The 22,608-nt window shown below is 53.1% G+C and overlaps 2 protein-coding genes across 3 annotated transcripts in view; both read right to left on the bottom strand.

Annotated features, from left to right (window-relative positions):
• Nucleotides 1–10,141: 10,141 nt before the first annotated feature.
• On the bottom strand, nt 10,142–12,624 carry DKK1 (dickkopf WNT signaling pathway inhibitor 1). Its single transcript, XM_066555102.1, has 4 exons — nt 12,430–12,624; nt 11,447–11,603; nt 11,255–11,365; nt 10,142–10,392 (listed from the first exon to the last, which is right to left on the bottom strand). The coding sequence occupies exons 1-4, from the start codon at nt 12,619–12,621 to the stop codon at nt 10,142–10,144; spliced, it is 711 nt and encodes a 236-aa protein (XP_066411199.1). The 5' UTR covers nt 12,622–12,624.
• A 1,800-nt stretch (nt 12,625–14,424) lies between these two features.
• PRKG1 (protein kinase cGMP-dependent 1) overlaps nt 14,425–22,608 on the bottom strand; it is a 381,904-nt gene continuing 373,720 nt past the window's right edge. For both annotated transcript variants that reach the window (XM_066554198.1, XM_066554197.1), the window contains exons 16-18: nt 22,454–22,516; nt 21,732–21,798; nt 14,425–18,290 (exon numbers count right to left, since the gene is read on the bottom strand). In XM_066554198.1, coding sequence (XP_066410295.1) covers nt 18,192–18,290; nt 21,732–21,798; nt 22,454–22,516 — 229 coding nt within the window. In that variant the 3' untranslated portion in view covers nt 14,425–18,191. The remainder of the gene's footprint in view (nt 18,291–21,731; nt 21,799–22,453; nt 22,517–22,608) is intronic.

Here is a 22,608-nt window from a genome sequence, read left to right as displayed (position 1 = left end):
TACCTGGGGTTGCTCAACAGCACCAAATCCAGCACCAGGCAGCTCCAGAGTTTGGGGTGGTCACCCCTCCTTGGCTGCCACTTGGGTCACAGACAGTGACCTCCAGGGTAGCACATGGAAATCAGCCTTTAAGGAGCAGGGAAACCCAGGGGAAGGTCAGCAGAGGGAACTGGTGTTCTTCAGTGCAGCCCAGCACTCTTGGGGCATTTTAAAATAAAAATAAGCACTCATAAACCAAACAGGATGGGAAGAAATTCATGGAGGGGGCAGTAGGATAATAGGAACCTTACTAGAATGCCTTCCCTGGATCCATGGCAGTGCCCAAGGCCAGGTTGGACATTGGGGCTGGGAGAAGCCTGGGACAGTGGAAGGTGTCCCTGCCCATGGCAGGGGTGGCACTGGGTGTGCTTTGAGGTCCCTTCCAACCCAAACCATTCCATGATGGTTCTTTGCTCCCTGTTGTCAAAAACCCCCCCAAAAACTGAACCCAGAACAACCTTGATGGATTTTTAAAGGGTTCCAAACAGGTCAGCTGGGAGCCTCTTTACCCAATACAATGCTTTGGCCAACAATTAAATGTTTGGGTTTTTTAAGAACACACAGTCTCTAAACAAAGATCATTATAAGAGAAAATGTTAAATGCATGGGACATGAACTGAAAAAAGGGATTTCCCTCCCTGTTGATCACTGTGGCTGATTTTGGTTTCAAACTAAAACCAGGGAATTGCTGAATGGGTTTTTCCAGGAACCCATCCCACCTCTCCATGCCAGTGTCTCCTCTTATTGTGGTGGGACCCCTGCAGCCCCTGCCAGCTTTCAGTGGTGTGGAGCTGTCACTGTCCCCAGCTCCTGAGCTCCTGGACAGCAGGAACTCCCACAGCAGGGGTTAAAATACAGCAATAATTTGGGTACAAAGCTCCCCTTTGGCATTGCTGCTGCTTCCTGGAGGCTCTGACAGGCCAGCTGCTGCCAGTGGGCACTGCCAGCCTTCTGATGGAATGAACATTTGCCTGGGCAAAGGATCCAGCTCTGGAATGGCACTGCCTGGGAGGAGAGGAGATCACTGGCATGGGGACAGGCTTCATGGTGTCCCAAGTCCCATGTGCCTCGCCAAGGAGGAGCTGGAACATAACACAAGGGGATAAAACACTTCAATATTGCCCATAGTAGTGCCTGCCTTGGCAGGGGAATTCCATCTTGCATGAATAAACCTCCTCTAAAATCCCCTCTGGGACAATGCTGGGCTTGAGCAGGAGAATTGAGGGAATTAAATGTTGGTCCCACCAAGCCTGGGGACGGAGAGGTTGGGCTCAGCCAGCATCATTAAAATCAGGTTGGAAAAGATTTCCAGGACCATGGAGTTCCAGCTGAGCCTGGTCCCCACCTTGTCCCCAGCCCAGAGCACTGAGTGCAACCTCCAGCCCTTGCTGGGACACCTCCAGGGATGGAGACTCCACCACATCCCTTCCAGGGATTCACCACCCTTTCCAGGGAGGAATTCTCCCTGCACAAAAGCTGGGAACACCCCAAAAACCTGGAGAGGTTGAAAAGCAGCTTCCTGCAGAAAGGGTCTGTGGCCGAAGCTGAAAACTCCAAGTCCATGATCTCCCTGTGGATGGGGTGGAACAAAGCCCTGGCAGGAACAGCTCCAGGCTCTTCCCTCACCTCCTCCCCCAGGGCTGTGGTGTGCACGGAGCAGGGCTCCAAATAGGGGCAGGAGCTGGGCTGGCACTGCCCTGGCCATCACTCATCCCTGCGGGGCTCCTGCGCTCCTGGCATGGTCATTTATGGGCAGGCAGAGCTGCTGGCACGGCCCCAAACCCACTGCTGGGCTGGGAGAGAGGGATGGGATGGCCCAGGCACCCAGAGAGCAAGGGGGGCTCAGCCTCGGGGGGAGTGGGTGGCTTGGGGACACCCCACACCTGCAGGCACCTGCTCACACACCTGGGGACACCCCACACCTGCAGGGACCTGCTCACACAGCTGGGGGTGCCCCAAAACATCAGGGACATCCTCACACACACCTGGGGGACACCTCAAACCACCAGGGAACTGCTCACACACCTTGGGGTGTCCCAAACCTGCAGAGATGGCCTCACACAGCTTGGGGTCACCCCAAAACACCAGGGACCGCCTCACACACCTGTGGGACACCCCAAAGAAACAGGGACCTGCTCACATGCCTTGGGGACACCCCAAACCAGCAAGGACCTGCTCACACAGCTTGGGGTGCCCCAAAACACCAGGGACATCCTCACACACATCTGGGGGACACCCCAAAGAAACAGGGACCTGCTCATGTGCCTTGGGGTCACCCCAAACCACCAGGGGCATCCTCACACACCTTGGGATATCCCAAACCTGCAGAGATGGCCTCACACATCTTGGGGTCACCCCAAAACACCAGGGACCTGCTCACACAGCTTGGGGTGCCCCAAAACATCAGGGACATCTTCACACACACGTGTGGGACACCCCAAAGAAACAGGGATCTCCTCACACCCCTTGGGGTGTCCCAAACCTGCTTAGACAGCTTCACACAGCTTGGGGTCACCCCAAAACACCAGGAACCTCCTCACACATCTGGGGACCACCCCAAAGAAACAGAGAACAAACCTTGGGGTGCCCCAAACCAGCAAGGACCTGCTCACACACCTGGAGATGCCCCAAACCACCAGGGACAGCCCCACACAGCTTGGGGTCACCCCAAAACACCAGGGACCTCCTCACACACCTGGGGGACACCCCAAAGAAACGGGGACCTGCTCACACGCCTTGGGGTGTCCCAAACCACCAGGGACAGCCTCACACAGCTTGGGGCTACCCCAAACACCAAGGACATCCTCACACACCTGGGGGCTATCCTCACACAGCTTGGGGCGCTCCAAAACATCAGGGACATCTTCACACACACCTGGGGGACACCCCAAAACACCAGGGACCTGCTCACGTGCCTTGTGGTGCCCCAAATCACCAGGGACATCCTCACAGCTTGGGACCACCCCAAACCCCCAGCAGAGACCTCCTCACACACCTTGGGGTGCCCCAAACCTGCAGAGAGCTCCTCACACGCTTTAGGGACACCCCAAAACTGCTCACACACCTTGGGGCCACCCCAAACTTTGAAACCATCCCCATTCAATGGAGAGATGCTAGAATAAATTAAATAAAATCGTTACGGTTTGGATTTTTTGTTCTTTGTGTGAATCTTGGTGTTCAGAAATAGAAAGGTGAGGTCTGAGACTTCAGGATTGTCCAACTTCTCCCCATATTGGGAGGTTGGCATTTTCAAGGGTCACCTGCACTGGTGGTGAAGCTACAAAACCCCTCTATAAATTAATAGAAAATAGAAAATTAAAGGAAGATCAATGCTGTATAGAAATACTTTCATTTGTGGCTTTCAGGATTAATTAAAAAACAAAAAAAAACAGAGAAAGGGACTCAATCTTTGAATGTGTCCTTCAACACTTTGACCTTCAGTTCATGCCATAAAAATCCACACCTAGGGATGGAAAAAACCTTAAAAACCATCTAATTCTTTACTGATTGACGGAGGCATTGGTGTATATTAAACCCAGTTCCATAAGCCCCAGAAATATTGAGCCAGGAACAATAAAATCAAATATTTCAATTTTTGAAATTTTTAATCAAATATTTTGATTAAAATATTTTTAATCAAAATATTTGGTATCAATTATTGATATCAAATATGAAAGACAAGAACTTGTCGTGCCACAGGAAGATGGACCTGAGAGATCACCTCATCTCAACCCCTGCTATGGGCAGGGACACTTCCCACCAGAAAAATCTCTTTTTCCTCTCAAAATCAGCATCTTTGACCAATGATGTGTTTCAGAGGAGTGTTTAGTTTGAAATTATATATAAATAAATAAAATATATAGAAATAGTATTTAAAATATAGATAAAATAATAAAATTATAGATAAATAAATAAGGACCAACACTTCCCTGTGGATCTGACAGCAGCCCTGCAACGAGGCCTTAAGGAGCCAGCATCCAAGAAAAACTAAATTAATAATTAAATAAACCCTCCTCCAGCTCCAGACACTTCCAGAATGATCCTTCCCAGTGCCCATAACCAGCATTTAGAGATTTCCTAGCCAGTAATCCCCCCCAAATTTCTGCCTTCCATGAATTCCCCTTGTCCCCAAGTGACTCCAGCCAGGAGATTTATTTGTGGCCCCCAGCTGCCCAATCTGGGTTTGTTCTGAGCTGGGCACTCCAGCTCCTCCTTGCATTGGGAAGGACAGAAATAACCCTCAGCCATGTCCTGAGCATTGTTTACAGCCTCCCAGACCTCTCCTGCCCTCCCTTTGGCACCTGGGAGCTGCCACATTTTCCTGGGAACACGCTCCCACCTCCTCATCCCGTGTTTTCCACAGTTCTGTGCTGCTGGAGTTGCAGTATTTTCTGAGTTGCCTGCCTGGATTTTGATTGGATTGGATTTTGATTGGATTGGATGCTCTTAGAGGTTTTTGCAGCCTTAACGACTCCGTGGTTATTTCTTTCCCCCCAGATTTATCTATCCTGACTCTGTGTCACCTATGGATTTAATATTAAAAAGGAAAAGAGAAGGTGATTGAAGCTGCAAAGCCCAAATGCCACCCTTGTAGGATGGATCATTCCCTCCTTCCACCACAGCAACAACCCTTTGTTCCCAATAATGGAAAAAATGTTATGGCTTGCTCCCAATTATGCCAAAAAAAAGAAAAAAAAAGAAAAAAGAAAAAAAAGGAGAATACTTTTGGGGTTTTGCAGCAGCTTCACCTCTTTCCTTGTGCCATCCTCAAACCCCTCCTGGACTGGCACAGCGCCACTTCCTCATGGAAAACCCACATGGGTTCCTTGCCCACTTCACAACATCCATCCATCATCCATCCATCCATCATCCATCCTCCATCCATCCATCCATCCATCCATCCATCCATCCATCCATCCATCCATCCATCCATCCATCCATCCATCCATCCATCCTTCCATCCATCCATCCTTCCATCCATCCTTCCATCCATCCATCCATCCATCCATCCATCCTTCCATCCATGCTTCCATCCATGCTTCCATCCATCCATCCATCCATCCATCCATGATTCCATTCCTCCATTCCCCCTCAGCCACCTCCCTTTCCTCACCCTACACCTGGGATTTTGGGGAAATCCCTCCCGGAGCTCACAGCTCCCTGGCAGCCAAGCCAAGCCTTTCAACAGGCCGTGCCCATTTAAATGCTGATGATCCCAATTCTCCCAAAAATCACCTGCTAATGGGTCCCCTCCCTCCGCCGGGCTGGATTAGGAGCTCTGCCCACAAGTGCCCTCCTAAATATCCCGGTTATCCTCACCCCCTCTTAAGGTGTTAATTAGGGACACAAGTCCGGCACTGAGGGAGGGGAAACAAAGCCGCTTGAGAGAGGGGGGGGAAAAAAGAAGGAAAAAAAAAAAAAGGAATAAACATCCCTTTGGATTAGCGGGGATGCGTTTGAAGGAGCGCAGGGCATGGGGATCCCACACCTGGACCACCTGGATGCTCTGCTTCCCCTCCCGAGGGAGATCAAGGTTTGCCCGCAGTTGAAAGGCTCGGGACAAAGAGCAGCTCCAGCAGGTGGGGGAGCTTCCCCCTCCCAAAAAAAGGCGGCCCCAAAATAAAGGGGAAAACAAACCCCAAAGCCACCCCAAAGCTTTGCGTGTTGCCTTACAGCCACAAAGGTTTCCACCTGCTGCCTGTGTTTCATCTTCCCGAGCCGAGAGGGGCAGGATTCTGCTTTCTGTCAGGAGAGGTGGGGATAAAACAAAAGGGATTTTTCCCTTTTAATGCCTGCGGGGAGATTTAAGGGGTTTTGTAACCCTTTCTTGCTCCGTGTGAGGTTTTGTTCCTCACCCGAGCGTTTTTAGGGGCGTTTAGTTTTAAATGCCACGGGAAGATCAGTGGAAGAGAGGAGGGTGTGAGCATCAGCTCTAAACAATTATTAAGACATAAAAAGGGAGTTTCTGTGCAACAGCTTGGGATGGAAGTGGTTCCTGAAAGAGCTTAGGAAGAAAACGAGAAGAAAATGGGATTTGCTTCCCTGAAATCTCCCCAAATGACAGCAATCATTGTCCCAGCCTCCCTCCTTGGAAGTTTAATTCCTTTGTGCCAGACTGTCCCCGAGTGCAGCAGAGGGGGGACTTCTGATGACCCACAGTGCAGGAAAATCAGTTCAGGAAAACCTTGGAGGGATTCCTGAACCCCTCAGGTTCAGGAAAATCAGTTCAGGAAAACCATGGAAGGATCCAGTTTCCCCTCCAAACCATCCATGTTTATGCAGCCACTGGAATCCTGGGATGCTTTGGGATTTTTAGCTGAGAGGTGCAGAGGAAGAGTCCAGAAAGGGCTGAAAGACCCCAGAGATGATTCCAGCACCTAAATGGGCTCCAGGAAAGCTGGAGAGGGATTTTGGAGTGAGAGCACGAGTGGGAATGGCTTAAAACTGACAGCAGGCAGGGCTGGATGGGATGCTGGGAATTAGGAATTGTTCCCTGCACAGGGTGCCCAGAGCAGCTGGGGCTGCCCCTGGATCCCTGGCAGTGCCCAAGGCCAGGCTGGAGCAGCCTGGGACAGTGGAAGGTGTCCCTGTCCAGCAGAAGCCATCGTAATAGTGTCTTGCCTTGACTGAGGAAAATCATCTTTCCCGAATAAACCTCCTCTAAAAACCCCACAAATGCTCTGGGACAATGCTGGGGTTGAGCAGGAGAACTGGGGGAATGAAAGTGTTGGTCCCACCAAGCCTGGGGGCAGAGAGGTTGGGCTCAGCCAGCATCATTAAGCTGCTTTACAGATTTCTATGATTATAAATATTAATATTGAACCTCACAGAGCTTTGTTGAAGCTCTTCCAGCCCTCAAAGCAGGAGCAGGGAGTACACCAGAGGTGCCAAAGCTCTCCATCCACCAAAACCTGCTGCTTTTATTGACTCTCCTCTTGCTTAGGAAAAAAGGGGGGTGTCCCATCTTTTTGGTGGGGAAAAATTCAATTGGACTGGTGGGGAAGTGCATCCTGAGATGCCTTTCCCAGCTGGGGTCACTGCTTTGTGTGTCAGCAGCTGAAGGCTGGGGTTTCTCCCTGCCTTCCCTCTGGATCAGAGCAGGAGACCCAGACAGGACACACCAGCCAGGCCAGACTCAGAGGCTCCACACATTCCATTTTTTCCCAAGTTTTATATTTTCTACTTCCCACAGGCCTTTTTTTTTTTTTTTTAATTATTGTTGTTGTTGTTGTTGTTGGGTTGGTTTGGGGCTGGCCAGGAATTCGCTGAGGCGTTTCTGATAAGGAGAATCTGTCACAGTGGGGAAGGATGCAGGGGGGACCCTGGTGATGTCACCTGCCCATTCCCCAGGGAATGCCACTGCCAGCCACCCACCTTTCCCCTGGGCAAGGGGGACACTTCTGCCTTTGCTTCTGCCTCCCTGTGACCGCATTTCCAGGGCTCAGGGGCTGTTTATCCCCATTCCTCTGAGTGTTTTGGCTTCCCAGGATGATGCAGACCTTGAGTGGGCTCAGGTTTTGGGGACAGAAGCGTAGTCAGGGCTAAGGGAAGGCTGAAATCCCTCCCTTCAAGAACAGCTTTTGTTTAATCTCAACAGGCACAGGGTCATATTCTCGTGATTTTTTTTCCTAAGGGATGTTACTAAATCAAATTTCTTGGATTTCCCTAAAGAAAGTCCAAAAGGGGCAGGAATGGGAAGAGATCCTGACTGCACACATGGTGAGGGGGGAGAGGATGGAATAAAACCTAGCAAAACCATTGTTTTTGTGGAATCTCTCCATGAAATTAATGATTCTGGAGATGTCTGTGGTAGCATCTATCCTGCTGGGCACAGACTACAGGGCACAGATGCAACCAGGGCTGACCCGAGCTCCTCTTGCCTCAGAATGGCTGCTAAAAATGCTCTTTTTATCTTCACCACGCTGGGAAAGTGAAGAATGTCAAGGCACAAGAAGCAAGGACAGGTGTGGAGGTGACCAACCTGAACAAAACAAAAGAGGGTGGTGCACAAAGAGGTACCCAAGAGGACAAGAAATTGTGTTTAATGCCCCACAAGGGCATTTTTCCCTGCCTGCAGAGGTGTCAAAGCTGTGCTGGTCCCTCTCACTCTCTGGAGAAAAAGCCCTGACCCTAATGACAGTGGTCTAAATGTGCTAGGGATAAAAAGTGCCACTGTTCATGGCAGATTTGAACCCATCTGAACAGTTCTTGGTGCTTTTCTTAGCCAGGTCCCAGTGTCACTGACTCTTTGAGGGCACAACATTATTATGATAATAAAATAATCATATTATTATGTATTTTGTGCAATCTTGTTTAAGCGTGATTTTCAAAAGTGCTTTAAGCCACTTTTATTTATTTATTTATTTATTTTCTTTTTTATTTTTTAATTTTCACCACCTGGAATGATGATTCAGGCACTAAACTCCAGCCTGTGAGTCAGGAACTCTTTCAGGGGCTGCTCATGCTGTGACTCCATTAAAAGCTGCTCCGAAGGGACTTCAAGGGTGGGTTTGGGTGGTTTAAGGACCATCAGTGTTTTACCCTCCAGTCTGGGGCAGTCTGGGCTGTTCTCAGCCAGTTCCAGAGCTGGGAATGATCTTTCCCTGGGGCTCTTCTCCCTCCTTTACATTTCCCGTGCCTCAGCACCACCCAGCACTTCCAGAGCTGCCAGTGGGGCTGGTATTCCACAACCCCACGTTCTCCAGGGAATTTAATGCCCTAAAGAGGCAGCACCAACCCCAAAGGCACCAAACACCCACGAGCGGGCAGCATTTGAGGGATGCTCCCGTATACCTTACCCTTGGAGCCCCCCAGGGCTGTGCTGGGTTTGGGATTGGGTGCAAAGCGCTTTTGGGGTGTACAGGGAAGGTTTTGCACCCCAAACCCCTTCCCCAGGTTGCAGGGATGCAGCTGCAGCCCCAGGCTCCCCACCTGAAACAAGGGGCCAGCTAAAGAGGTGAAAAACGTGTGCTCGCAGCTTTCCCTCCCCCCAGGCCATCCCAAAAGGCTGAAGAGCCACAGAAACAACCACAAAATGAAGGGAAAAATAAATCTTTATTGTGCATGGAGCAAGGTCGAGATCGGCAGCACCCGTGCTTGGTCCAGGAGTAATCCCTCGCTCCCTCCTCCCTCCCAAAACCAGGGACAGGGATTCTGCTGCCAGGAGCCCTTCCCAGAGCCCCGACCGCGCTCCCTCTCCTCCAGAGGGCATCAGTGGCGACCAGGGAATTCCCAAAAAGCCCCAGGATGAACGGTGCCAACCCATCCCATTCCCGTGGGATGCTGGGGCCCATCTCTCCTCCCCGGGCAGGACCTGGAGGCAGCTCAGGGCGAATTGACAGAAAAACCCAGTGTGTACAAAGCCACAGCCGCGGCCGGAGCGCGGAGAAAGAAAACACAAAATAACCACTCGGTCAGAAGCCATCAGAAGCCGGTCAGTCACCAGAAGCCCCGGCGCTATGTACAGCTAAGTGCCAGCTCGAGTATTCACAACACAGTAACGTACTGCAAGGAGTCGCTGAGGAGAAGTTCCCTTGAGAAACAACCTTCGCTCCGGCGGGGCCGGAGCCTGTCGCGTCCGTCTGTCTGTCCGCATGTCCGTGTGTTGCTCAGGGCCGCCTGAGCGGCACGCGCGCGGGCGGGACGGGGATGCGGCCGTCTGTCCTGTCCTTGTGGTCCGTGTGTCGCTCAGTGCCGCCGGCACCCGTCCGTCCGTCTGTCTGTCCGTGTGGTGTCGCTCAGTGCCGCCGGCACCTGTCCGTCTGTCCGTGTGTCCGTCTGTCCGTGTGGTGTCGCTCAGTGCCGCCGGCACGTGTCCGTCTGTCTGTCCGTGTGTCGGTCAGTGGCGCTGGCAGGTGTGCAGGCGGGGCGGGGACGAGTCCGTCTGTCCCGTCCGTGTGTCCGTGTGTCGCTCAGCGCCGCCGGCACCTGTCCGTCTGTCTGTCCGTGTGTTGTCGCTCAGCGCCGCCGGCGCGTGTCCATCTGTCTGTCCGCGTGCCGGTCAGTGGCGCCGGCAGGTGTCCGTCCGTCCGTCCGTCTGTCCGCGTGTCGGTCAGTGGCGCCGGCAGGTGTCCGTCCGTCCGTCTGTCTGTCCGCGTGTCGGTCAGTGGCGCTGGCAGGTGTGCAGGCGGGAGGCGTCGGCGGGCCCGTGCTCCCGCTGCAGGCGGCACGCCAGCCCCTCGGCGCACTGGCAGCGCTGGAAGATCTCGAGGCCGTGCGAGCCTTTCCGCCGGTGCCGGGTGCACACCTGGCCCTCCCGGAGCACCGGCTTGCAGATCTTGGACCAGAAGTGGCGGGCGCAGCAGAGCCCGGCCGCGCAGTCCGACGAGCGCAGGCAGAAGTCGCCCTCCTCTCCTGCGGGGGGACACAGAGGGGACGCTCAGCCGGGCCGAGGGGGGACACCGGGGCGGGGGGGGGGCATCGCTCGTGGGGCAGGGGGGGCATCCCGAGCCCCCCAAAGGGCAGGGTGGGCATCCCGGGCTGGGCTTCTGGAGTTAGTGGGGATGGGGGCATCCCAGAGCGATCCCAAAGGGGGCAGGAGAGAAGGATGAGCATCCCAGAGCGATCACAAAGTGGACGGGAGGGAAAAGAAGAAATCTCGGAGTGATCCCAAAGGGGACAAGAGGGAAGAGAGGCATCCCAGAGCGATCCCAAAGTGGACAGGAGGGAAAGGAGAAATCCTGGAGTGATCCCAACGGGATGGATGGGCATCCCGGGTTTGGCTTTTGGAGTTAGTGGGGCTGGGTGCATCCCAGAGCGATCCCAAAGTGGACGGGAGGGAAAAGAAGAAATCTCGGAGTGATCCCAAAGGGGACAAGAGGGAAAGGATGGGCATCCCGGGTTTGGCTCCTGGAGTTAGTGGGGATGGGGGCATCCCAGAGTGATCCCAAAGGGGATAGAAGGGAAGGGAGAAATCCCAGAGCAATCCCAAAGGGGAAAGGAGGGAAGGGAGGCATCCAGGAGTGATCCCAAAGGGGGCAGGAGGGAAGGATGGGGATCCCGGGTTTGGCTTCTGGAGTTAGAGGGGATGGGGGCATCCCGGAGCGATCCCACAGGGGACGGGAGGGAAAGGGAGAAATCCCGGAGCGATCCCACGGGGGATGAAGGTGCAGGATGGGCATCCCGGACAGGTCTTGGCCAGTCCGGAGCGGTGCCCAGGGGACAGCAGGGAAGGATGGCAGCCTCAGGCGGGGTGCCAGCAGCGGGGCCGCCTCACCTTTGGCCGTGGGGAGCCAGGCGGGAGCGGGCGTCCGCCGGGGCAGCGCCTCGGTGCCCGTCTCGTCCATCTCGGCCGCTCCGTGCGGCGGCTCCAGGGGCGTGCAGAGCCCTGCGGGGACATGGGGCTGTCAGCCACGGCCGGGACACCCTCCCCAGCCCCAGCGCCTCCCCAGGTGTGCAGAGCCCTCACCGTTGCTGCAGCTCATGCCCGGGCAGCACATGGCATCGCGCAGGCAGCGCTTGCGGCGCCGCCGGCAGCCCAGGCACAGCGGGGCCCCCCCGCCCCGGGCCGCGCTCCCGCAGAACTCCTCGGGGCCGCACTCCTCGTCCTCGGCGCACGGGAAAGGCTGGGGGGACACAGAGAAGGAGGGGGGATCAGCGGGGCCGGTGCTGCCATCGCCGAGCGTCCCCCCTCTCCATCCCCGGGGTGTTCCCGCTCCATCCATCCCCCGTGTGTCGCTCACCGCCTCCAACCCCGTCCTCGGTGTCCCCTCCATCCCCGAGATGTCCCCACTCCCTCCAGTGTGTCTGTGTCCCCATCAGCCGATGCGTGCCTCTCCTCCATCCCCGGTGTCCCCCTCTCCATCCCTGGAGTGTCCCCCCATGCCCTGGGCAGCCCCTCCATCCATCCATCCATCCATCCATCCATCCATCCATCCATCCATCCATCCATCCATCCATCCATCCATCCATCCATCCTTGCTGTGTCCCCGCCCTCTTCTATCCCTTCCACTCCCGGTGTCCCCTCCATTGCTTGTGTCCCCAGCTCCATCTCCCAGTGTGGGTGAACTCATCCCCGACGTCCCACTCTTCATCCCAAATGTGTCCCTCAACTCCATCCCCGACGGGTCCCATCCATCCCTGCTGTGTGTCCCCTTCCATCCCCCGGTGCGTGTCCCCATCTCCCCTCCCGGTGTGTGTGTCTCTATTCCCGCTGTGTGTCCTCATCTCCACTCCCGGTGTGTATCCCCCTCTTCCCGGTGTGTGTCCCCCTCCACTCCTGCTGTCCCGCCGCTCCATCCCGGTGTGTGTTCCCATCCATCCCTTGGTGTGTATCCCTCTATTCCCGCTGTGTGTCCCCATCTCCATCCCCGGAGTGTGACCCCCTCTACTCCCGGTGTCTGTCCCCCTCCATCTCCGCTGTCCCGCCGCTCCATCCATGCTCTCTCCTACCTGTCGGGTGGCGGCCGGCGGGGCCTTATTGCTGCCGTCGAACGGGGGTGCGGGGGCGGCGCTGGTCTCGGCCGCCCCTCCCGGGGGGGGTCCCTTGATGGCGTTGGAGCTCAGGGCACCCCCGGGAGCCGCCGCCCGCCCCGCCGGGGCCGCGCAGCTCAGCGCCGCCAGCAGCGCCACCAGCCCCCGCATCCTGGTGCCCACTGCCGTGCCCTCCGTGCCCGCGCAGTCCCCGAGCAGCAGCAGCGAGCCGCCAGCAGCGGCTCCTGCGCTCCTCCGCCGCCTTTATACCCCCGAGGCTGCCTCCTGCCCGCCCCCTCGGGGCGGGGGGCCCGCCGGCTGCGATTTCAAAGCCTTCCCGGGTGGGGGCTGTGCCCGTGAGCCCCCAAAGCCGCCCCCACCCCGCCCCGAGGGCTCCCACATTGGTCGGGAGGGGGTTTCGCAAGGGCGAGGGCAGACCCCCCCATCCAGCATCCCTCCTCCCCCGGGTCCCGGCCAGATGCTCCGCACTCCACGACGCCGCCGCTGTCTCCGGCCGGGCGCGCCCGACGGAGGGGACCGGCGAGAGGGACGGGGGGGACACTCCCCCTTGTGCAAGCCCCCATCCATGGTGGGTGGGAGCCGCTGTGGGTGCGCAGAGCCCCCCGCCCTCCCCCGATGGCAGAGTCGGTCCTTTGGTCTCCTCTAAGTCTCCCCCCACAACCCCCCGCCGCCTCCCCCGCGTCCTTCCTGGCGCCAGCGCAGCCTTGCAGGAAAGGAGAGGGGCAGGAAAGGAGAGGGGCTGGAAAGGAGACGAGAGGGGCTGCTCCGCATCCCCCCGCGCCGGGCGCTGTGCGGGGACACGGAGGTGGCGGCGGGGGACGGGGACACACGGTGGGACTCTCGCTGTCCTCCCCCTACTCCCCTGACCCCAGCCGGGGCAGGAGGCAGCGTCGGTGGGGGGGGAGCTCGGGGCCCTTTGATGCGGGGAGATCAAAGGCGTCGCCCCCCCTCTCCCAATTTTCCCCCCTCCATTCCCATTTTTCCCTCCCCATTCCCCCCCACCGGGGCAGAGCGGCCCCAGGGCGCCCCCTGGCGGCCCCGCCGCGCCATCGCGCCCCCACTCCCCCCTCCCCGCTCCGCTAATTAACTCTCGTTAATTAACCCCCCTTAATGAACCCGGCTTTTCCCGGCGGCGGGCCCGCGCTCCCGGTAATTTATTTTCTCTGCTTGGTTTAAATGAGAATACGAAGAGCCGGAGCAGCGCCCCCGAAATCCCCGCGGTGGGGTATCCCGGAGGCGGCAATTCCTGCAATGAACGCTCTCTCGGTATCGCTGTCCCGGTATCCCTTATCAGCCGTTCCAGCCCCGAATGGCTCAAGCCGGGCTAATAATTGCCTGGGAAGGTTTCGGGAGCACGGCGGGCAGGTGCCGTCAGCAGCGGCTGAGTCACGGCCGGGCGACATCCCCGGCACAGCCCGGCCACCCCTCCTGCCCTCCCTATTTTTAGCCTGGAATAACGAGAGCCACGCCTCGCCCCGAAATCTCGGTGTTCCCCTGGCGGTTTCAGGTGAGGGCCACGTCACCCTGGGGTATTTATTGCATTATTAACTTGGACCTGCGATTGCTGCATCCAGCAAAACGATTGGTGACGATTGCCAGCTCCTCCTTGGGCTCTTGCCACATTTATTCCCCTCCTGAGAGGATGTTTTATTGCTCCTTTCTCCCAGCTTTTGCTCACCTCTGTGTCATCATCAAATCATAGAATGATTTTGAGCTGGAAAGGACATCAAAGCCCATCCAGAGCCACCCCTGCCATGGGCAGGGACACCTTCCACTGTCCCAGGCTGCTCCAAGCCCTGTCCAACCTGGCCTTGGGCACTGCCAGGGATCCAGCCACAACTTCTCTGTGTGGGAACTGTGGGAACAGAACTTTTGTAGCCCCATATTTCACCACCTTCCTGAAGATCTCTCCCAAACTCAGCTCCTGCTCTGGAAGAAACCCACTGACAGCCGTTGAAAAGTAATTATTTTTATTTCAACTCTATAAAGTATACAACAGGCACTCGGCAATTACAGCTGCAGGGGGAGTACAGAGCGAAACAAAAGCCATGGAAGTTTATGGAAAAAAAGAAAAAAATAAACAAACCCAAAAGTTCCTCAGTCAACATCCAAAGAGTGCAAGCGGCCGATGGCCGGGGCGTGACCGACATCGGCCCGACAAACAAAACCTCTGCCATGGACGGAGAGAAAATCAGAGTATAAAACAAAGGGCTGGGGTAAAACAAGCGTAAATCGGGACTCAGGGGGAGAGGCAACTCCAAATGGGAATTTCCCCTTTTTCTGAGAAAGCCCTAAAAGCGCCCAAGTCTCGGTGTCAGGGCTGGGGAGGCAGGAAGAGTTTCCAGGGCTCATCCAAGCACAGATCCTGTTTGGTGGAGTGGTGCAAAGGAGCCTCGGCTTTGCACCGGGGTTTTAGGTCAGGAAAACGCTGCCAGGGTGGATTTTTCCCATGTGGGAGATTCCCCAGGGAGGGCTGTGTGGGACAGCACGGATGGGTGGGATCTGCAGAGCTTAGCAAAACAGGAATACCTGTCTACAGACTGCTAGGATGTCAGAGATTAATTTGACCCGCACATCACATTTATACATTTCACAGAAATGACTCTGTATCTCATTAACAGATACACAGCTCTGGTACATTGAACAGAAATCAGAGAACGACGTCATCATTTCTGGAATTCATCGAGATCAGATAATAAAGGCTTAGAAATCGGTAGCAGAAAGAACTGTAAAACGCAGCAAGCTAAGAAAGGACGACAGTTTGAGGTGTGTTTGTCTTTGTCATGCAGCATAACACCAAATTTGTCTCTTTTTTTTTTTTTTCTCAATAAGATGCCATGGATTTAAGGCACTTGCAACAATGCCAGATAGCCAGTGACGTTCTAGAACTATGGGACGGGTGGGTGAACAGGACAGCTGACAGAAAGTTTAATCATACTGACAAATATGACATTAATTCAAGTCTACCTCGACCTAAAAACATTACATTACAAATAAGAAAATGAAGGAATAATGCCATGGAACTGGAAAAGAACAGAAAGTCCTGTGTGACCCACAAAACATCGACACAAAAATACCTATTTACAGAAATATCTGCTCGTGGTCCTGTTGTTGAAGAAGAGTTTGCTGTGGGCAGTGCAGCTCCAGGAGAAGCCACAAAACCACTCAAAGCCCCCTCTGGAAACATGGGAGCCGATTCCCCCTTCCCTAAAAACGCTGTCATCCCATAGATCAGGAAAGGAGACAAACAAATAAGGACAGGAGGTGGAAACACAGAGGCAATCCCTTGTTGTGGATATATAGAGATATATATAAAGCAACTTAAATATATTATTATAACTGAAGGCTTATCATATACATATGCCAAGTGTTAATGCTCAGGAGAGGCCATGGAAGTCGAGTGAGGTGTTTGATATCAAAATAAACTCAGATTCAGCACAGTGCACGCTGCAGGTGTCAATTCCCATGCCCGGCACAAGGAAAAAAAGGGACAGGAAAAAGAAACCCAACTGCTCAGCCCATTTCAGACCCTCCTTCCTGTCACGTTTTCAGGTTGATCCCCAAATCCTTGTGGTGCTTTGTCCTCCTTGCCTGCCAATTTCATCAGGTGTCACCATCCTGGGACAAACTCCTACAGGAAGCTGTCCCCATGGAGTGAAAGTCCAGGGGGACGTGAGGAGGGAAGCATTTGGCTGTTAGGCCTGTTTAAGATGCCTGGTGAATGTTTTAGCCCTCGTGCTCAGCCTTGGCTCTCAGTGCTGTCCATCCCTTGGAGAAAGGTGGAAAAGCCAGCAGGTGCTGCCTTTTCCCTGTGATTTTGAAGGCAATCAAAGTTTTAATGGTTAAAGAACAGCAGAAGTGACTGTACCAGAGGTGTGGCCTCACCCTTTGGGAAACAGAGGGAATTCCAGAGCCACAGACTGGTTTCAAAGGTGTCACACGACCCAGCTCATGCTGAACAGCAGACACGGCCCACGCTGTCAAAATACCATTTTGATTACATCCTTTAATGAAAAACATGCAAAAGAGTTGGGACTCAGCATCAGGGAAGGAATTTTTTACTGCTCAAACAGACCTTTTCCATGTAATATGTGGAAAAAGTCCTTGTCAGCAAGACTTGATCTTTCCACGGCCAGCTCTTGGCAGCTGAGATTGAAAGGAGGCAGCACCTGCCCACCCATGGCAGGGACTGGAAGGAGAGGACCTTTAAGGTCCCTTCCAACCCAAACCATTCCATCATTCCATGATTCTGTGATTTTTTTGGGTCAGGTCTCTCAGAGAGACCAAAAGCTGATGTTTCCTGTTGGATAATGGAATAAAACTTTCAGTCCTGTGTGTATGCAACAAATGGGCACCCAGGGAGGATCCCTCTGCTGCATCCTATAAACCAGAGGAGGGAATTCCAGCAAAGGAAAAGCAGTAGAAGTGAGGGAAAAGCATGTCCTGATAATATTGTTTTCCCTAGTTCTTTTTTCCATATGGATTTGGCCATCCCTGTTAAACACAGTCACGTGGACCTGGCACACTGGAGACCTCACAGGGATCTTCCATTGAATTCCACTGACTTTCCTGTGGAGCTCCTTAGCCTGGAGGGGCATCAGGATTACTGGCAGTGTTCCATCAGAGCCAGGATTTCTATTTTAATGAGATTCTTTAAACATGAAAGAGATGCAGACATGGAGACATGGAATCACCAAAAGGGAGAACGGAGCCTCTGCTACATATTCCTGACAGGATGGGTCAGGGACAGGTTTCTTCCCAGGTGAGGGATGGATGTAGCACCTCAAGAGGATATCACAGGTCTCATGTTTTTCCCTTTGAGCCCAAAAAGATCCAAGTTATCCTTAATTTTATACCTAATCAGACTGGTGGGCTGCTGTTGCTTTGTTCAGGACCGTGATTGGAGCACTGTGAAATGGATCAACGGATGTGAAATGGATCAGTGGATGTACAGTGGATCAATGGACGTAGAACAGATCAGTGGATGTGCAATGGATTCATTCCACGATTTTCTCTTTCCATGCATGTGTTGGTACCAAGGGAAAGGAGAACTGAAGCCCAAAGGTGGCGCTGCCACGTGAGGGAAGCGACCCAACCTCTGCCTCGACAGCATCTGCAGCAGTTGTGCTTTTGTTTGACCAGGCTGAGCTAAAATGTTTCCAAAACAAAGAAGGAAGGGAACATTCAGTCTCGTCAGGAATACTGCTAGGGAAGGAAAAGGACACATTCCCCACTGCTTTGACGGGAGCGCTTTGCCCGTGCTCCTCCTGGGCTCCAGCGCTGCCCTGTGGAGCTCAGAGGGTGGGAATAGCCCAAATCCTGCACTGGAGTAGCTGCAGCACTTCATAAGTTACTACTGATCCTAGGGAAAAAGCAGCTGGAATTTAAGTGCCTCTTACTCTACGGATCTGTCACTCTGCTAATCAAGAGTGGGCCAGGATCTCTGGGGCCACAGAAGAGGAGTTCTGTGCCAGAGCAAGGCTCTGTGCCAGGACCACCGTGCCCAAGCCAGGTCACGTTCCAACAGAAAACATGGAGAGCACTATTGTCACTAAGCAAGAAGTCCTAATGCCACTGGAGTTACTGGAGCAGCATCAATCAAGGCATCGTGGTGACCCCGAGCACAAATCCTCCCCGATTCCGGTCTTCCCGTTCCGCTGGCAGCCACGTCCCAGGAAAAGCTGTCCTCAGCAAGGCAGAAGCAGGTAAGAGAAAGAACATTAAAAATCTATGTCCCATCCTGAGTTGTCGTCAGGGGGTGGCTCGTCACTGTCCTCTGGGAAGCTGTCAAAGTTGCTTGTGTCCGTGGGAGACGCGACCTGCGGGGGGAAGAGCAAGGAGAAGGGGATGTTCATCCCAGGGCTGGCATTCCCTCTTCATCCCACAGAATCCCCAGCAAGGCAGGGAAGTGCTGCATGCACAGCTTTTTGCTGAGGGGTTTCCCCCAGCTCTCCTGAGTTTTCCTACCCATTGCCACAAGGTTATCACAACAGCTCGGGGAAAGAGCCATCCATGGATCCATTTCCCATCCATGGATCCAGGATGCTGAGCCCTGCTGCCTTGAAGCTTCCTGACATTGCTCAGCCTCAGGATCCTTCCAGAGAAACCCATCTTCCCAGGATGAAGGCCCAGCCCATTTCTTTTTTGGAAATAATGACATTTGAAATCTATTCTGGCTACAGAATTTATGGTTTTCCTGCTTTGTGACAGCGAGGGAAACTTTCTTACACTGAGGACTTGATAAAGTCAAGACAATAAAAAAAATAAAACAATTTAAGAGGAAACCAGCAACTCTCCAGCCCAAAACAATGAGAGTCTTACTTGAAATTTAATACTTTAAGCTTTACCCAGAGCAGGAAAACACTTGCTGCTGTTTTCAGTCATTTCATTTGGGAAGAGCCTGAGCCAGGGCACAACTGACAAGCATTAAATCCCAGAATTCTGGAATGGTTTGGGTAGGAAGGGACCTTAAAGACCCATCCAGTCCCACCCTCCCACACCTTCCACTGTCCCAGGTTTCTCCAAACCCCAAAGTCCAACCTTGGGCACTGCCAGGGATCCAGGGGCAGCCCCAGCTGCTCTGGGCACCCTGTGCCAGGGCCTGCCCACCCTCACAGGAATATTTTTGCCCACAGGAATATTTTTTTCCCAGTATCCAGCCTGGATTGATCTCAGGGGTTGCCCCAACCCACTGGGCCTTGTTAACCCTCCTGAGATTCCCATTTGATGTTGGATGCTGCTGCAAGCCTTGGGAAAAGACAGGAGCTCCAACTCCAGCTCCACATTCAATGTGCTGCCCAACTGCATCAGCATTTTCCTGCTGCTGAACACTTTTTGGGGCAAATCAGGATTGTGGAATACCTGACTCATTTTGGAAAAAAAACCCCACCCTACAAAATCTTAATTTCTTTCAGGTTATCTGGATCTGTTGACTCTGTTGGGGCTCCTTCACCCTTTGCTTGCTCAGCTCATCTTTGGCAGAGTCCTGAGCTTTTAAGAAGAGGTAAAATCACAGATTCCAGCTGTGGTATCAAGGCTCAGCAGTGTTCTAGCAGCAGGTTGTAAATTGGGATCTTTCCAAAAATCCCATGGAACAAGAGCTTTGATTGCCTCACTGGCAGAGCCACGTAAGAAATGAGAGTTAAAGAGCTGGAAAAAGCCTTTTATTTTTCAAAGAAAAAGGAACTGATCTGTATGTTTGGTCCTGCTGGCTCTTTCCCAGCTAACAAGGAGAGGTGGATTGAAGGAAAAGTGCATGTCTGCCACCAGAGCTGTATTTTGGGTCACTTTTCAGAGTGGCAGCTGAGACTTTGCCAAAAAAACTTGTGGAAAATGAGCTGGAGTAGGATTGACAGCTCTGGGGTTGACAAAATTCACAGTTCATGGCTTTGGAGAGGATCTCAGGAGTAGGTCTGGAGGAGCTGCTACTCCCAAGAGCCCAGGGAAAGGATGAGCTGGGTTGAACCAGGATTAGGGCCAGCCTGGAGCTGTCCTGGAAGAGGGAAGGATGCTCCCCCTATTCCAGTTAGCCTTGCTGTGTGGGGTAAGAGCAGGATTGGAAATGCTCCTACTAAAGTAAAAACCCACCAAAACCAGTTAGGAAGACATCCTGGGTTTTTTTCAGGCTACATGGACATCCTGCATTCCTAAAGCAGGAATTGCAGCTGGATGTGAAGGAGCAAACGTGACTTTATTGCCTGACATGAAATGTGATCCTGCTGATGAATGAATAGGCATTAAAAATAGGCCAAGGCCAGGCTGGACAGGGCTTGGAGCAGCCTGGGGTAGTGGAAGACAGTGGAAGATGCCATGGAAGGTGATGGAACTGGATGATCACAAAGGTCCCTTCCAACCCAAACCATCCCAGGACCACAGCTTGAGCTTGAGAGAAAAAAAAAACCCAACCAAACCCAGCTTTGATCTCTAAAACATTTCTGAGTTGTTACGGGAGAGATTTGCCAAGTCCTGCTTTCCCCACTGACTCCAGCAGCTCCTGCATCCCACAGGGCAAAAAAGGGAGGATGGGAAACCCTCCTGCTCTTTCCCTAAGCAAACCAAGAAGGGGAAGGGAAAAGATTAGGGAAACTTGACTTTATTGCCTGACTTGAAATGTGATCTTGCTGATGAATGAATGAATAGTCATTAAAAATAGGGCAAGGCAAGGCTGGACAGGGCTTGGAGCAACCTGGGATAGTGGAAGTGGAAGATGCCATGGAAGGTGATGGAACTGGATGATCTCAAAGGCCCCTTCCAACCCAAACCAGGCTCATAGCTTGAGCTTGAGAGAAAAAACCCCAACCAAACCCAGCTTTGATCTCTAAAACATTTCTGAGTTGTTATTGGAGGGATTTGGCAAGTCCGGCTTTCCCCATTGACTCCAGGAGTTCCTGCATCCACAGGACAAAAAGGGGGGATGGGAAACCCTCCTGCTCTTTCCCTAAGCAAACTTTGGGATGGCAGACTCAGCCCCTGAGCTGGGCCTGCCCCTGCTGCAGGAGCTGCAGGATGGAGCAATGGGGTGCAATTAAACCCCCATTAATGGCATTCTCCCGGTGATCCTGAGGGATTAAGCTGGAACAAGGAGGGGAGGCTGCAGGACAGAAGGGGCTGAGGTAATTTCTGTCAGCTAATCCTGTTTGGTTTCCCTTTGCAGCGGGGCTTTGAGGGCAGGGAGCTCACAAAGACATCAAAGGAAGGGCTTTGCTGCAAAGGAAAACGAGCGGAGCTGTCCCTCCGCGCCCACTCCCGGTTAAACATCAACAGCTTTTCATGTAGGACATGGATGCAGGGCAAAGAGGGGCACAAAAGACAGCAGAGAAGGGAAGGTTAATGTGAAAGAAAAGGAAGATGGCATCCAAATCCCACTTGCCTTTGCAAAGGAAATGAGAATAAAGGAGAAGGGGAGAGGACGCAGCTGCGAGAAGGGGTGGAAGGGGCAGCTCTCCATGGAAAGGGGAAAAGGAGATGCAGAAACAAGTGGAGCAGGTGAGAGAGGGGAAAATGTGCTGGAGTGGGTGATCCTGCCTCAACCCCCTGCTGCAAAGGGGATTTCTCCATGGCTGTGCCCTCCTCACACTGCCTTCCCAGGGAAGAGCCTGCCTGGAGAGCAAGCTTAGCTGGGAATGTGCCTAAAATTATTTTCCAAGCATCTCCAGAAGATAAAGCACATTATTCCCACATAACCCAGTATACTACTGCCCAAAGCTCACAGCATCATAGGAATTGCCCGTGGAGGAGAAAACAATGGTAGGAAAACTTACACTTGGGATTATGGGAGGTGTCAGTGTCCCTTTCCGTAACCCTTCCCAGTTAAAGCCTTCAAACCATCTGAAGCAAGGGAAGAATCCAACAGTTAGACAGGTGTAGCACAAAAAGAACAGAAAATTGATTAAACAACAGGTTTCATGCCCCACAGACTTTGCTTTCAAATCCCTTTGCAATTTTTCCTGTCATCTTTTTTGGGGACCAAGAAGGAAGAATGTGCAGTGACCCCGTGGTGACACCACCCAAGTGGAAATTGCCAACGCTCAAATGGGAACCATTCCTTGCTGCAGGTGTCCTGGAAGCTGCTCCTTCCCTTCCAGAGTGTCGATCCATCCCACAGGAGACCTTTTTTCCCTGTGGAATTGGGTAAACTCCCAACTTCATGCTCAAGGATGCCCCACTCATGGTTTTCCTCAGGTTTGCTCAAGGTGAGTGGATGAACCCTGAGCCTTCCCACAAAAATATCCATCCAATCCATTCCTGCTGCTTTGGGGATGGGAGAAGAGATGATCCAGCACAGATGGATGAGAGAAATTCTTCCTGGAATGGTTCTCTCACCTGTTCTTATCCCAAAAAACTCCTAAGACTTCATGTAACCCCTACCATGGGACCAAAAGGGAGGATGAATTTACATGATGGATAGGAAATGGCTTTTAGGGGAAAATCGAGGTGTTTGAAATGCCTCTTTCTGGAGTTGGCTGCTGGAGAAGACACTTACTTGTGCTTTTGGATATCTTTCACTCCATTTTTCAAGTTCCCTAATCTTTCTGATGGATTGTCCCTGTAAAAGGAAGAACAAATCCTAAATCCCTCTGCCCAGCTCATTTGTTTGCAAACAACATCAAGGCTTTTTGTTTTATTCTTACATCCACT

This window comes from Molothrus aeneus, chromosome 8, assembly GCF_037042795.1.
Source record: "Molothrus aeneus isolate 106 chromosome 8, BPBGC_Maene_1.0, whole genome shotgun sequence".
NCBI classification, from domain to species: domain Eukaryota; kingdom Metazoa; phylum Chordata; class Aves; order Passeriformes; family Icteridae; genus Molothrus; species Molothrus aeneus.
The sequence above is the reverse complement of the archived record's forward strand: the minus strand, read 5'-3'. Positions and strand labels throughout refer to the sequence as shown.

Excerpts from the sequence above, each read along its gene's own strand:
- DKK1 (XM_066555102.1), bottom strand. The coding sequence starts at position 12,621 with ATGCGGGGGCTGGTGGCGCTGCTGGCGGCGCTGAGCTGCGCGGCCCCG. Across the intron at positions 11,604-12,429 it reads CGCCGGCCGCCACCCGACAG|CCTTTCCCGTGCGCCGAGGA; the intron begins GTAGGAGAGAGC and ends GTGTCCCCCCAG. Across the intron at positions 11,366-11,446 it reads GGGCATGAGCTGCAGCAACG|GGCTCTGCACGCCCCTGGAG; the intron begins GTGAGGGCTCTG and ends ATGTCCCCGCAG.